This window comes from Hibiscus syriacus, unplaced genomic scaffold, assembly GCF_006381635.1.
Source record: "Hibiscus syriacus cultivar Baekdansim isolate YM2019G1 unplaced genomic scaffold, ASM638163v2 tig00011079_pilon, whole genome shotgun sequence".
Taxonomy (NCBI): domain Eukaryota; kingdom Viridiplantae; phylum Streptophyta; class Magnoliopsida; order Malvales; family Malvaceae; genus Hibiscus; species Hibiscus syriacus.
In genome coordinates, this window is record NW_024062242.1 from 1320071 (window position 1) to 1335814 (window position 15744).

Below are 15744 nucleotides of genomic sequence, written 5' to 3' on the forward strand. Positions count from 1 at the left end.
GTTATCTAAGGCAAGGTGAAACTAGTAGTTCATTGAGATTAGTACTATTGTGGGTGTAAACCAAGGCTAGAGACTAAATTGTGTGTGATGATCTTAGTATATAGATCAGAGTTAATTGATGAATATCATAATATCTTATTAAATGATAATGGATGCTAGACGAAGTTAGTTATGAAATGAGAACTTTATCATGTAGACCATTGATTGATATTTACTAGCATGATACTTTATTGATGACATTGTATGTTTAGACTTGATCCTCTATGCTTATATTGCTTATCATGTATACATTGATATCTTACTACCGTCACTTTTGGTGGACAATCTGTAAATTTTTATATAAATCTCAATTGGGTCTTAAGTATGACATGGCCCTAGACTGGAGGAGTCACTCTTGACCTAAATGTTTTTGTAAAAAAAATATAACTAATTAATGATTTGAGAAGTAACCGAGTAAGGGTACCAAAAAAAGGCATGTTGACCCTTTTTTCTTCTTATTTTTTTTTTTAAGAATAAAGTTTCTTAAAGGAAAAAAAATCAAGTTTGGGTGCTTTACATCAGCAGGAACCCCACATATAATTCAATAATTTCAAGTGTATCATGAGAAATCTTCAACTTGTCCAAACACCAATAGGTCCAAGCAAATGGGCTGTCTCATTTTCTTTATATATTTTTAAAATTATAGTTAGTTTGGTTTCATAAAATCCAAATTAGAGAACAAGATGATAGTGGGGATTTATATATTTATTTTAGGTCAAACTCTTAAATTTAAAATTTCATCTGATTTTTCTTTAAAAGTTTTGGCATAAATTATATTAGGTTAAAGTACATAAATGGCTCCCCGACTATAGGATAATACTTTATTGTCTCCATACTATTAAAAGTTACAAAATGGTCATCGATTATAGTGAGTTGCTTTGTTAAGTCCCTCAACTATTAAAAGTTATAAAATAGTCACTTGACTATTCATTATGTTTAAAAAATTAATAGCCAACTGAGCTAGACGTTAACATGTTGACTGAGATATGATAGTCGTTTAAGATTATGAGATTAGATTTTATCATATCTCAGTCAGCATGTTAACGTCCAGCTCAACTGTCGTTATTTTTTAGCGGAAAATGACGAGTTTGGAACATACAAAATAGTTGGGTGACAATTTTGTAACTTTCAATAATCGAGGGATTCAACAAAGCAACTCCCTATAGTTGAGGGACCATTATGTAACTTTTAATAGCCAGGGTACTTAACAAAATAATATCCTATAGTCAAGGGACCCATTTGTATACTAAACAATGAACTGGCCAGCGGGTATTAACAGCATGTAGGTGGGGTTGTTACAATGTCAATGGAAACAAAAGGTGTGGCAAAACTTAGTTCTCCATGTAGGAGCAAATTGCAAATCCCATGATATTGATAGACCCATCACATAACAATGAATACGCAGAAATTATAATTAAAAATAGGTATATTTGATCGGGTCATTACTCAATTATCTTTTCACTTTTATTTTAGTCACTAAAATTTAAAAGAAATCAATATAATAAATCTACTTTCGAATTACTCCTATTTTAATCATTATAAGATGACATAACTTACTTTATTAATTTTTCCCTATGACATAACATATTTTATAAATATTTTTGTCATGTAGGATTTAAAATGAAAAAAAAAATATTTATACCTTAATCTCAATCCTAATCTACAAACTCCAATCTCTAATTTATGAACCCCAAACCCTCAACAATCACACCCTCACTGTTATGACTCTCACCTCACTGCATCGGGTTATGGGGTATGATTTAGGGTTCAAGGATTTGGGGATTTTAGTTTGGGGTTAAAGTTAGGCAACGACATATAGGACTGTAAATTTGAGACGATAAGGGCGTTGAAGTGCATCACGCTGGCTAGGGCAGGTTGGTGGTGTCGTAGAACATATGGACGCTAAGGTGCTAGATATGACAGCTTGTATTAGGTAAGGGAATTGGGTCGCACGACCAAAGCAAGGTATTAGGCGGATAGACAAGTGTTGGGAGCATGAGTGAGAGAGTGAGGCCCTCGAGCATGATCATGAGGGTTTGAGATTTAGATGATTATTATACACGAAGGACTTGTGAGGCGCATCGCCGATGGACGAAGGGTGGCCAAAAAGAAAAGGGACATCGGCTTGGATGCTAGAGAAAGTTTAGGGTTTTATGGCTTTGTTTTGATTTGGGATTTACGGGGTTGCACATGGGAAGGCGCAACGCTGATGGTTGGAAAGAAAGGAGCATTGATTTGGATCGGGGTTAGGACGTTGTAGGTCCTGTGCAAATTCTTAAAAAGAGGTTCGAAAAAAGTTTATATACTAAAATTTAGGTATGATTTTAAAAATATTAAAAGTTTATATACTAAAACAGATCAAAATTGATAGTTTAAATACTAAATACGTAATTTACCCGAAAAAAGTGGATAATTAGGGTTGTAATTTATCATAATTGTTTTGCATGCAAGTAATTATATTAAGATATAAAAACATTTTAATAATAAGCATACGTAATAAATGCGGTTTTGTCCAACAATCGACACCGGCTCAACAAAGAAACCAGCGGCAAATAACGTGCTTGATTTGGGATTTACGGGGTTGCACATGGGAAGGCGCAACGCTGATGGTTGGAAAGAAAGGAGCATTTGTTTAAGGGTTTAAGGCTTTCTCTTTATTTAGGTTTGGATTTTAGGTATTTTTATTTTAAATCTTACATGGTAGAAAATATTAATAAAATATACCATGTCATTGGAAAATATTAATACAGTATGTCATATCATTGGAAAATATTAATACGGTATGTCATATCATTTTAGAGTGATCAAAATAGGAGAATTCCAAAAGTTGAATGATTAAACTGAAAATATTTCAATTTTAATGACCAAAATAAGAGTGAGAATAAAATTGAGTGATGAACTTTTGTAGTTTACCCTTGATAAAACCATGAAGACAGTTACAAACCCGAGGCAGAGTTGAAAAGAGTCGCCTTAATCATGTTTATTCACCAGTGTCAGCATTTCACAAGAACCACATGATTAAGCGTATCTAAAACAACAAAACTTTGTATAGATTTCAAGCACATCTCCAGAAGAAAAAAACAAAACTAAAAACACTCTATAGTTCTATACTGATGTATTAATACAAAACTAAAAACGATACATTTCATAATTATAGCTATGACAGTTCCATCATCTTATTTCTCCTCTGTCTCTACCATTAATTGTTGGTGGGTCTGGTGGTGGAATATCTCAATCACATTACAAAAATGGGGCAATGATATCAAGAGTTTGTGTTCTCGTGCCCATCTAGGATCTGTTGATCAACCCCAATCCAGATTCTTCAACTAGGAAATAACCCAAATAAGCATATTTTTTGTATACTAAATTTCAATGTTATCAGTGATATGTTACGTTAGCCACTTGAAGATGAGCTCTTTGATGCTGTAGGTGGCAATGATACGGGGAAAGACAAACAATAAAGGCGAGGCTTTTAGATTTCTAGCAGCCTCCTTGAAGAATTAAGGAAGGGGATATGGTCAGATATTGTCACATCCAGAGAAAGGTAGAAGAGTATGGAAGAAATTATGGGTGAACCGAGACAAATTTGGTAGTTGTTTTTAAAGATAAGCTAACTTTTCCCAACAACATAGCTAATGTTTTGAGTGCGTGTTGTGCTGCCATGATGTCACTTATGGGCTTTGCTTCATAGAGTTGGCTGGCTCGCATTTCGTTGGACATCGAGTCATTTACATGGTGCTTCTTCTCATGCTTGTCTTATTTGTTCCCTGACAACAATATGACCACACCATATCGTGTCGTGAAAACAGGAGGATCACCAGTGTTGGAAATCAAGACGGATTACTTATCATATTCAGGTATCAATACTGTTGGACTTGGATTGGGTTTGGGTTTCGATTATTGTTGGACTAGGATTGGGTTACTCTCGAATTGTGGGACTGGTACTATGATGTGCATTACAAAATATATCCTTTGCAGGCATTCAAGGGCAGGGTGCCTGGCCTTAAAGTTAAAGCTGTTGACACGACCGGTGCTGCTGGTGATGCATTTGCCAGCGGTTTATTGACTTGCATATCCTCTGGTTTAAAGCTATTTCAGCTTCTTATACTCCTTACGTGAGATACATCATTTACTGTGAATTTGAGGTTCAGAGTGCGAATTTGACTTTTTGACAGATCGAGGAGCTGTTAAGAGAAGCCTTACGTTTCACAAAATGCGTATGAAGTCCTCACAGTTACCGAGAGAGGTGTCTCTGCCACCGAAAACAGCTGTTCTCTATGCCTTGAGCAAATATTCTGCATTACACAAATGATAGGCATCCTTACTGCTATACATTTTTGTTTTATTAAGCTCTTGTAGTTTTCAGCTTCCTTGCTGAGTTTCAAAGCAATAGCTGCACGGATGGATCGAGAGATGTTAAGTGTTTAAAATTTTCAAATTGTTATATAGTTTATGTTTTTTTATATATTCTTCATTGATAATCAAATTTGGTATTTCTGAAATTGTACAATTTCAATAAGGGATCCTCGTTGAAATTTATGAGTGCTGTAGTCGATCATGTAGTCGTATGATTGCTTTCAAGTTATTGATAACTTATCTTGCCTTTAAATACTGCTGCAAATCTTTTATGAAACTGATATTTCTTTTTTTTTTTTGGTGAATAAAAGAAAACAAGAACTAGCACTTAGATCTCTACATCTAAGTTACACGCAGTGGACTCCTCTTGTATTAAACTAAAAACCTCCGGCGGTGGACTATAAAATATCAACTGAGTATCTCCTCGTCCAGCAGCGATCCTCGCCAACTTGTCGACTTCCTTATTCGCCTCCCAATTTATATGACTCAAAGTAACAATCCATTTCCGATTTAATAATTCAACAACTCGGTCAAGAAGAGATAAGAATGAACCTCTCTTGGTTTTCCCCTGTAGCATCCGAATAACTTTCAAGCTATCGGCTTCTACCATAACTTGTCGTTCTCCATGATTCCATGCATGTGAGAGACCTTCATAAAATACCCCATAGTTCCGCTTCAACGATAGAGCATATACCGATTACCTTAGAGAAGCCAAAAAGTCAAACTCCATTCGAGGATCGGAGGACAACCCCACAAGTCGCAACTCCGTTTCCTGTTTTACGAGAACCATCTGTATTAATCTTGCACAAATTTGAAAGAGGCGGAGACCAAAAAACGGTCCTATTATCCTGCCGATGAGAAGATTGGCTCCTCGACATAAAGGAAACAAGTATACAATTAGCTTCGAAGCAAAGACGTTTGCCTTGTTCCAAAACAGACTCCTGTTCAATATAATCCGGATAAAAAATTCTCTTATTACGATTCTTTCATAACAACCAAAGGATCGAACCAAATAATAAGTCCAATCCCGTTGGTCGCGTGCATTAGGTGCCAGTAAATTTTCTTGACTGCCAAGTTCTGGAAAATTGTTTTGACTTTACATGGCATCGTAATATTGACATTAAATAATATGTAGGAGTGTCTCCTCCGCCCCAGTCGGCCACGCCAGTCGCGTCGGTGCATACTGCATTTTTGTACAGTACTTTCACAATACTTCAGAAGAAGAATAAATTATCAAGTTAATTAATAATAGTAATAGCTTCGGTGCAGGCGGTTCTGATTTGTAATTCAATCTTCACGTAGTCGGCATTGTAAGATGAGATCAGACATCTGAGGCCACATTAATAAGGTTGTTGAACGCATTTATGTAATAAAAAATGTGGGTTTAAATTTGTTGTTTAAAAGAGTAGCATTAGACAGAGTAAGCACTGTTTGAGTGTACGAAGATTTGATGGTTTTAATACCATGCGCGGGGGGGGGGGGGATAGGGTTTCCCTTTGTCAATCAAATTGAAAAGACATGAGAAGAAAGAGTAGAGGATAACTTGGGGAAGTAATGGATGAAACAAGCTTCTGCAGGAGCTTCCATTTTTTGTTATTTATCGCCATTAATTACACCCTTATGGCAGCTTCTTTCATGCGCCCATGAAAAAGATCAATTACTCACACTTCACGAGAAGTGGAACTGTAGCTTTAAATGTAATGCTGCTACAGTATTTTTCTTCCTCTGCCCGCTCAAATTTCGATTGAGAATTTAAAAAGATATATTAGAAATATATTTTTGAAATCACATAATATCAAATAAAATACCTTAACCTTTAATTAAATAATTATATATATATATATATATATATATATATATATGGATTTTGTGGAGTATCTTAGTTCCTAACATTTCATTCTGAGATAAAATGTCTCTAATTAAATAGAAATTAGTAATTTACTAACGATCGACGGTAACCGCTTACGTAACAAGTCTTATGAATATAAAATAATGATGTGACATTATCATATATCTAAAGTGATTATGTGACATTATCGCATGCTTAAGTTGTGACGTGGTATTATCACGTGTAGAAAGCAATGATATGATATTGTCATGTTTTAAAAGGATGACATAACACATAACGTATGTCTAAAGTGATGATATAAAATAATATGTGTCTAAAATGATGACATGAAATGAACGTATATCCAAAATGATAATGTGATATATATCGTGTATCTAAAGTGATAATGTGGTACTATCAAATGTCCACAGTGATAACACGATATTATTAAGTGTCTAAACTCTAAAGTGATAACATAGAACATAACACATCATCAATTTAGACATATATGATTGCTACATCAATAAAAAGTAAATTATTGTTAGTCAACTAACAATTTACATCAAACAATAAATATTTTATCCTAAAATAAAATGTTCGACTCGAAATTTTTAAAAAAATGAATATAAACTAAAAAATATATTTTACAAAACGTAAAAAAGTAAATTTGACATTAGCCCTTTTAAAATAGAATCTGGTGTCGTTAGCCTTTGTGGTTATAATCTATGGATTTGGACCAGGAACATCACCACTACCACTATCACTAACTCCACCTGAGCCAATATTCAAAAAAATAACTGTCTCCCTCGCCCTACCAATAGGACAGACTTGAAATTGATGGTTGCCAAAACCTGAAAAGAAGGCAGGCAATTGTCGATGGCATCTTAAATTACGAAAACAAACAGCGCCGGTGGTCCCTGAGCGGGGGAAAGGGGTTGAGAGACGTGCATGGAAATCGACGAAGATAGCACAATCTGAGTCCCACAGTGGGGTTTTATTTATTATCAGTTTTAGGGATGCTCCCAACACAGTTAAAATCTTGTCTTAATGGCCATCCTTTGTCGGGATTCCTGCACCACTAGTTGACCATCATCCCTTCCATCACATGCCATGGATATTGGGGTTTTGGGGGTCCCCGATGATAAAACCATGGATCACAATCCCACTCTCTGATTTTTCTTTAGCCTTTTTCCTTGTGAAAAAATCCATCCTTCAGGACAAAAACTGGAATGGTCCTCTCGGATTCACCCATATTGTTGACAGCTACACTGGAATAAACTGATCTGTATATGATTGTTTTCGAATTTCGAAATGAATCTCCTTGTAATTGTGTCTGACAAATTAGAAAAAGAAATTCGAAGGAAGAACGAGGTTAAATCGGTTAAAAGAATTTTATCGGGGAGAAGTATGATGATAGTAAGATTAGAGTTGGGTGAATATTATAGATTAGGGTGATTTAAAGTTTTTTTGGTTTTAGGTTTTGGATTGAGTTTTAAATTGATTTATATAAAATGTAGACTAATAGAAGGATAGGAGACAATGAGATGAGCTCGTTGATATATTAAATGGTCAAAGAATACGTCAGATAATGATAATTTCAATATCAACGTGACACAGAAATGAAATTGTAAAAATCTCGTATTTGAAGGAATAAGATAAAAAAAGATAGGAAATGACATGGATGATATATGGTTTTCATATCAATAGAAAATAATCAGGATCGGCATGTATTGCTATCACGATATTTCATTTATGATTTAATACCCAAGTGATCGAAATAAGAGTAAATAAAAAAATTTAGTGACCAAAATAAGGGTGAACAGAAAGTTAAGTGATAAAATTTAAAATTTATCATTATAACAAGTGATTAAGGTGATGTATCTCTCATTGTTAGGGGTGTGGAAATCTCGGTATCCGGATACCCGCAATATTCAGGTCGGGACACGGGCCAGAAATCAATTATTCGGAGATCTGGGTACCGGTATAAACAAATTGGCAGTGATCATTGTAGTAAAAGTTTCAATAACAATGACTTTCTTTTCACCCCTTATTTCGGGTACTCGGGTCGGGTATTTTTATACACCACTACTCATTGTTATTGAAACTTTTACTACAATGATCACTGTCAATTTGTTTATCCAGTTATTCTTATTTATATTATTGTTTGTGCTCATTTTGAGATTTGATTTATTATCACTTATATTATATTATTAACATATGTGTCACTGCTAAAGAGAATGGCACGTGAATAGTAGAAATTATCAGTCTGATTGAAAAGAATAGTGTTACAATAGTAGCTGAGGAAGATGATTGCCTGTTTCAGTTAGTTTCTTGTAATGGTTTACGTGATTCGTTTCGACATGTGTATGTAATAAGAAAATCAAAGACAGAAGAAGAGAAAAGTTAAATAATGGAATTCCAGTTTACGTGATGTTTTCGTGTAAGAAAGGGTGAAAAAGGACGATGACATTGATAGTGTGCGGCTGCATCGGCCTCAGCACATTTCCATGAAAGTGAAAATCAAAGGATGAGAACGTGAGATGCTGACATTGATGATGCCCAATAAAACCACCTCGTATTTAAAACCCCAACGCCAAAGAATCACATTGTTTCTCCACTGGAGAAAAAAAAACATTGTTTATTGGTGTCTGCAAATCCCATTCCAGATGGTCCAACGCATGCTACTCTAGTAGTTACCACTGGAACACCTTCCCAACAATTCCATTTGGGAAACCCTCATTTCATGCAATTTCTTATTTATGTTTCACCTTCTTCCTGCAGCCTTGTATTTATGCTTTTCTTCCTCCAACACCACTCGTTGTCTTCCTCCAAGATGGGAAGGGATTGGTATTGGAGAAGTAAACATTCCAAGAGAGATTCTGCTACTGCTTCTGCTACTCTCCCTGGTTGCATCACTGCTGTTCTTCACTTGTTTCGTTTCCATTGTCTTTTAAATCACCAAACCAGTAGTGGTAGTAGCAGTACTTCTTACAAGCTGAAGCCCCACTCTTTTTCCTCTCAAGTCATCACCACCATTGCAGGTACAGAGGCGCCAAGGAACAGCTTGGAGTCGGAGGAGGAAGATGAAATCTTAAACATTCCTGTAAGTCTAATTAGTATGTTCTTGGCCTTATTCAGTTTCAAATGTTCACATTTTGGTTTTTGAAAATCTAGATGGGAATTCAAATCAAAACCAAAGTTGGAGAATCAAACAATGACATTGACACCCCAGGGACCAAGACACCTACATTGGTTGCCAGGCTAATGGGACTGGATCTTCTTCCAGAAACAAGGGGTGGCACACGGTCGTTGCCGGTGACTCCGAGAACATCGTCCGTAAGGTGGTCGGACGTTCATCATCGCCATTCGCTTCAAATTAACAAAGAAAACATGAGCGCTACCCAAGAGTTGATAATGTCTCGTCTCTCATCATTAATGAAAAGGAAAGAGCTCAAACATGAATATGTGAAGCAGATTAAAGAAAGTGTTTCCAGGAAAGTTGGAACGAATATAACCAACGCGGTTCGGAACAGAGAAGAGATTGTTGGCCATTTCAAATACAGAAAATTTCAGCTTTAACCAAAGTTGCTGATGATTCCACCATTGTCAAGCACTCTACACATCCCAGTTTACTTGCATCCAAAAGCAAATCAACTAATTATTATAATCCTCAACATCGGAAATCATCATTTTCATCATCTCCTAGAATCCAAAAGCAAACCAGTCACAAGTTGAAGCCTGTTGAAGAAGAACAAGATGAGCAGCAGAAGCCAAGAGCCGCAAGCAAAAGCAAGAAAGGGTCCAACAAGAAGTTCGTTTCCCGATTGAAGAAGCCTCAACAAGCATTGGAAATTATCCGAAACAAGAAAGAAGAACCTTTCGTTCGTCCTCGTTCAGCAAACAGAGTTAACATTCCCGACAAGAAATGCAGGAAAATCCCATTGTCCAATGATCTCCTGAACAGCAAGGTCCCCACCCTTCTAGTTAAAAAAGACCCTTCTCCTCCAGCCACAAATATCCCTCAAATACAGGTATCAACATGGAAATTTTTCCTCTTAATCTTACTTTTTTGGTTATCATCTCATTGTGTATGTGCCTTTCAGGTCTTACATGCTCGAAGACCGAAACATAGCTCATCTAGTTCGATCCAAACGTACATCAAACAAGAACCAGGGCAAGCACACGTTTCAAGATGTAACAATGCTACTATTACCACCACCGCCACCGTCTCCACCGCCGGTGGTAAAGCAGAACACGAGTACATTAGAAGAATATTAAGACGTACTGGGTTAGACAAAGATACCCGAGTCTCCATTTCGTCCTGGTTCTCTCCTTCCCATCCTCTCGACCCTTCCATTTTTCACTATCTCGAAAACGATAAGAAAAATGAAACCAAGTCTACCGAATTGAGCCGCCGGTGCAATAGGAAGTTGCTGTTTCATCTAGTGGATGAACTTTTGAGTGAAATTTTGAAGCCATGTTTCAATATGAAGCCTTGGGTGGTGAATTCGGTGGGGCATGGTTTTAGCTACACGGATGGGTCTCGACTAATAGACACGTTGTGCTCGAGAATCGGAAGCTTTCCTCGGTCTGATTGTCGTGTTCTTGAAGACATCGATGCGTTGATTGGGAGAGATTTGCCGGACGTTAAGGTGCAGGGTGTAATGGCGTACGAGGAACAAGGGGAGGGGATTGTGGCGGAGATCGAGAAGGACATACTAGAGAATCTGGTGTATGAAATGGCTGTTGAACTTTCCCAGGCTTGAAAGGATTCGTTTTAAGAATGAAACCACACCGTTTGCTTTGACATAGAGAGGGAAAGAGAGAGATTAACGTGATGAGATCCTATATCTTGACTTCCAGCTAAAATTTTAAGAGTGTAAAATTTTTTTTATTGATCAATAAATTACCAACAAAATTGAAATGCAGTGTTTTAGATTTTAGTATGGGATAATTCTTAAATTTACAGTGTATATATAAATTTTCATTTGGTATATATATATATATATTTGGGTTATGATTCATTTACATAATGTAATTTTTTTTTTAGTTTTACACAGATTTAAGACCATTTGATAAGTGAAAATAAATGGTTGAGATTGATTTATTATTTTTTTCAGGTGAATATACTTTTATTTCCTAGTATTAATCTCACTCATCTAAAAAATTATTTTAGATATATTTTATATTTAACGTGAGTTTAGTGGAGATTCTCTCAATAATATAATTATATGTAATGATTTTTTTTTAATTTTATATATTTTAAAAAATAAATACAAAATTCATGGAAGGGTTTCAATAATAAAAAGGATTATTATTATTATTATTGTTCAAACAATTTCAATTTAGGAAAGGGGAAAAGATAATTTTGCTCATAATGAGTATTGATCCCACAATCTAGGGAATACGTGTTATGTCAACTAAGAGCTTTTAACTAATTACTCTATAGGTTATTGACAAATATTGTTATTCTTAAAAGTCTTTAATTCGAACAGTTACGTCAGTAAAATGTATAATATTAGCCTTAACTAAGAAAAATTCTAAACATATATTATTTTATAATCACCATATATTATTAAAAGAATTAAAATTGACACCAAAAATTTCACACAACCAATGCCTAAAGAACCCTAGCATCCAAACCTTAAGTCGTCACCATGAGATTTTTCACTCAAACAAAACATTTTCTAAAATTAAATACTAAAATGATAATATCTCTAATTACTTTTTAAAGCGAGTCTCATTACTAAATTTTAAGAAAGGTGTGATTGATAGGTATATAAACACGTTTTTTTTTATAATTAAGTAATATACGATCGAGAGTAGGTATATTTAGTCGATTTATTTTTTTATATTTTCGTAAATTATGGGTTTTTAGATCCATTAAAAACTTTCTATTTTTTTCTTTAAAATCCCTATTTCTCTTCCGTTTAAATATGATTAGGATTAGATTTAGAATTTTGAAATTAACATTATTAAAGATTAAAATAAAGAAAGGAAAATAACAAAAGAAAAAATTAAATAAATATTATCTTAAAGAAGAAATACACATAATATACGTAAACATATAGGTTAATACAAATACGAGTAATATATTAATGACATCAAATATATATATAAATATTATTTCCTTTTTCTTGATAAATAAAAAAATTTAATATCTAACCAATATGTAATTTACAAAAAAAATAAATATTGTTTTTCTAATACAAAACATAAAAAAGATAACATTTAACATTTACTCGGATAAAATAATTTTTTTATTAATATAGGCTAATTACAAGATAATATTGGTTTTAAAGATTCTTAATCACTAACTTAGTTCATATAATAAATTTTTTTGATTAATCGTATAATAACTTTAAATACTTAAATTCGTAATTTGAGTATTTATTTTTAAAATATTATTTTTTGAAGGATTATTTTTAAAATATTAAAAAGAAGAAAAGGAGATCGTTTCGAATTTGTTATATTGGCCCAATTATTGGCCGACTAGATAGTAGATATAGGCTCATAAATTTGTAATGGGCTTCAAACCTATAAAATGTTTGATTCTATGTAAAAAAAAAAAAAATCATCGTCTTCCTCCTGATTCCGTTCGCAGTTTCGATTTGAATGGCAGAAGCAGCAACAAAGAGGAGAGCAGCCGATAACAAGAAAGCACCAGCGAAGCCAAAATGGCCTGTTCTTCAACCCAAATTGAATCTCCACATTACACGCCTTAAAGACCACGATCTCTTCACCGTACGTTTCTCTTCAATTTTACCCTTTTTTTCCTTAAATAAAATCATGGGATTATGCTTTGATGTATAGTTTAGATGCCTTTTATCAAAGGAACTATTGGGTAATGTCAATTAGAAGAAATTTAATGATTACCATTGTGATTCAAGTCGTTGTCAAATCACCTGTTAGAAGGTTCAAAATTTCAAGCTTTTTTTTTACTCACATCGGGGTTCTTGAAGTCAGTTTGAAAAATGAATAGAGGACTAAAAACCCGGTTTTGATGTTTTAGCTGCTTATTCATTGGTCTAATGAATAACGAAAAGCTTATTATTATATTATTCTAAGAACAAAAATTATGAAATTGAGATTGATTGTAGGTGAAATTTATATCTTTATTTTGGAATTCCTTTGTGCGGTTAGACATATCCAATTACAAGGCTGACGAGTTGAACTTTTCAGTATAGTATGTAGAAATCACACTATGCTTTGTATATGTGTGTGTGTAAATATCAGGCAATAAGGTTTTGCAATCTAATTCTGGCTCATATAAGTAATGGTGGGAAATTGCTTTCGTGGTGGAATATGATTTCAAGATCCCTGAATGTTAATAATGTTCTATTGTTTTCAACATATGCAGGTGAAGAATTTCTTCTCGCCTGCAGAATCAAAGGCATTTATTAAAGCCGCAGAGTTGGCTGGTTTTGAACACCAAGGAAGTCTTGGTCCAGCAAAAGGCGAAGCTTATCGAGACAATGATAGAATATCTGTTAATGATGCAGCTCTTGCGGATATGATATGGCAGTCTGGACTGAGCAAATTTTTCTCTGATATTAAAATTAGGGGGAGAGTTGCGGTTGGCTTAAACCCAAATATTAGGTTTTACAGGTACATTTCATATTTCCTTTTATGTGAATAAATTACATAATTTGTTGTTGGTTGATACTAGATTTTCTTAGCTTTGAGATGCTTTCTTAAATAGTAAAGAATAATTTTGCTATGCCTATTGCCTAGTTGACAAGGAAACCACATATGTAACTATGAATTAAGTAATATCCGGGTTGGATTACAAAAATGTTACTGTATGCTGACAGTTTCTCAATCATTCTGTTTAATATGATTCTCTAGTCTACATGAATGCTGGGTTTTTAGTACTTACCGTGCAATCTATAATATTCTTCCAGATACAAGGTTGGTCAGCGCTTTGGACGGCATATCGACGAAAGTGTTGATCTCGGAGAGGGAAAGCGCACCGTTTATACTTTGTTAATATATTTAAGTGGCTCGCCCAAAACCAAAAGCAAAATTGATTCAAGCAGCCCAAAGGATCCTGCTTTGGAGCCTCTAGTTGGAGGGGAGACTGTTTTCTATGGATCAAGGAATAGTGTTGTAGCAGAGGCAAATCTCTTTTCAATTTATGTCATTTTCATTTTGTTTTAGTTGGTCCCCTCCCCAAACAACAGTTTTCCCCTTTCACTTTGTTAACTTTTCCAAATTCCTATTTGATTAGATATACGGTTTACTTTGAATACTCTTTATAAATATTATAGTAACTCTGCAGGTAGCTCCTGCTGAGGGAAAGGCTCTCCTACACATCCATGGTGACAAATGTATGCTGCATGAAGCTCGAAACGTCTCCAAGGGTATCAAGTATGTTTTCCGATCTGATGTGGTTTTTGCTTGAGGAGAAGCTATAGTTTTTTGAATAGAGAAGGTTTGGTAAGTGTTCCTCTATAAAAATTTGATGCATATTCAATGAGAAGCCTTCTCCAGGGGCTCGTAAGAGAATTTCTGCAATTTTTGTCTAATTGTAGTGCATCCTGGTCAGGTTGAATGCCAGGCATTTCTGCAAACTCACAACTCAACGAGGAAAGCGGACACGCATTAGCAACATACTGTAAGTCTGTAACCAGGTATTATAGGTATGCCATATTTTTATCTGCCAAGAATTTGAACCTCAACTTCGGTTTAAGAGCTTTGTTGACGTTGGATAAAAACTGAAGTAGCCGTCTTCTTAGAGAAAGTAGGAACTTTCCGATTAGTGAGTCCTGTTTCTATTTGATTTGTTTGGACTTTGCATTATGAAGATTGTATTGATTCTCTATAAGACATTAAAAAAAATTGCAGAAACCAAGTCTGAAAATTTCATTTGCAATATACTTGTAAAAGTAAGATCAGAAAACAATTGCTGTTGTAAAACCCATATCTGTTTTTATCACTCGTTTTTTATACAATCCGAAATTATTTTATTTATTTTTCTTATTATGCTAAATCATTAATTTTATGCATTACAATAATCAAAACTTAAATGCTAGAATATCATCTGTTTACATTATACAGACATTCCTAAAACAGGTGAGAAGATGACCAATTAAAACCAGCACATGACCAATAACCAGTTGATCTAGTGAGATGATATATTATGTCTCTTAAATAAGATCAACTTTTCAAATCCTGACGTTTACGAATGGAGTAAATTTAGTTGGAAACGCCCTTGATTTTACAGTACCCGATCTGGATTAGTTTATCAATAGATCAGATGCCATTGATTAATTTTAAAAAAACCAACAAACTTGTCATGCCCCAAAACACATTGCGGGAGCCCTGTAAAGTTAGGTTTGGAGTAGGAATCGAACCCTGAATCCAAACCCATAAAGATAGAGGCAAGAGATTTTGGTTCGGTGGAGCACGCAACCCTAGGTGCACGTGTCATCCTCACGTGACATAGCACGTTTTTTCTCCCAAAAACTTTTCCAAGAACAATGAAAACCTTGAAAGAAAAGGTTGAAGATGATATATAA

At 34.6% G+C, this 15744-nt stretch overlaps 3 protein-coding genes across 4 annotated transcripts; 2 read left to right on the plus strand and 1 right to left on the minus strand.

Annotated features, from left to right (window-relative positions):
- Window positions 1–4723: 4723 nt before the first annotated feature.
- LOC120204658 lies at window positions 4724–5982 on the minus strand. The gene is made up of 3 exons (XM_039204716.1): window positions 5914–5982; window positions 5121–5336; window positions 4724–5068 (listed from the first exon to the last, which is right to left on the minus strand). Exons 1-3 carry the CDS (start codon window positions 5980–5982, stop codon window positions 4724–4726), a joined length of 630 nt encoding a protein of 209 aa, XP_039060647.1.
- Window positions 5983–9056: 3074 nt separating this feature from the next.
- LOC120204659 lies at window positions 9057–11002 on the plus strand. The gene is made up of 4 exons (XM_039204717.1): window positions 9057–9326; window positions 9398–9745; window positions 9787–10254; window positions 10327–11002. The coding sequence occupies exons 1-4, from the start codon at window positions 9057–9059 to the stop codon at window positions 10987–10989; spliced, it is 1749 nt and encodes a 582-aa protein (XP_039060648.1). The 3' UTR covers window positions 10990–11002.
- A 1781-nt stretch (window positions 11003–12783) lies between these two features.
- Window positions 12784–14914, plus strand: LOC120204624. 2 transcript variants are annotated; one of them, XM_039204692.1, is made up of 5 exons: window positions 12784–12967; window positions 13584–13831; window positions 14128–14341; window positions 14505–14662; window positions 14772–14914. In XM_039204692.1, the coding sequence occupies exons 1-4, from the start codon at window positions 12839–12841 to the stop codon at window positions 14625–14627; spliced, it is 714 nt and encodes a 237-aa protein (XP_039060623.1). In that variant the 5' UTR covers window positions 12784–12838; the 3' UTR covers window positions 14628–14662; window positions 14772–14914. The 2 variants fall into 2 exon arrangements, with proteins under 2 accessions (XP_039060623.1, XP_039060622.1); XM_039204691.1 differs by having other exon boundaries at window positions 14784–14912.
- Window positions 14915–15744: the final 830 nt, after the last annotated feature.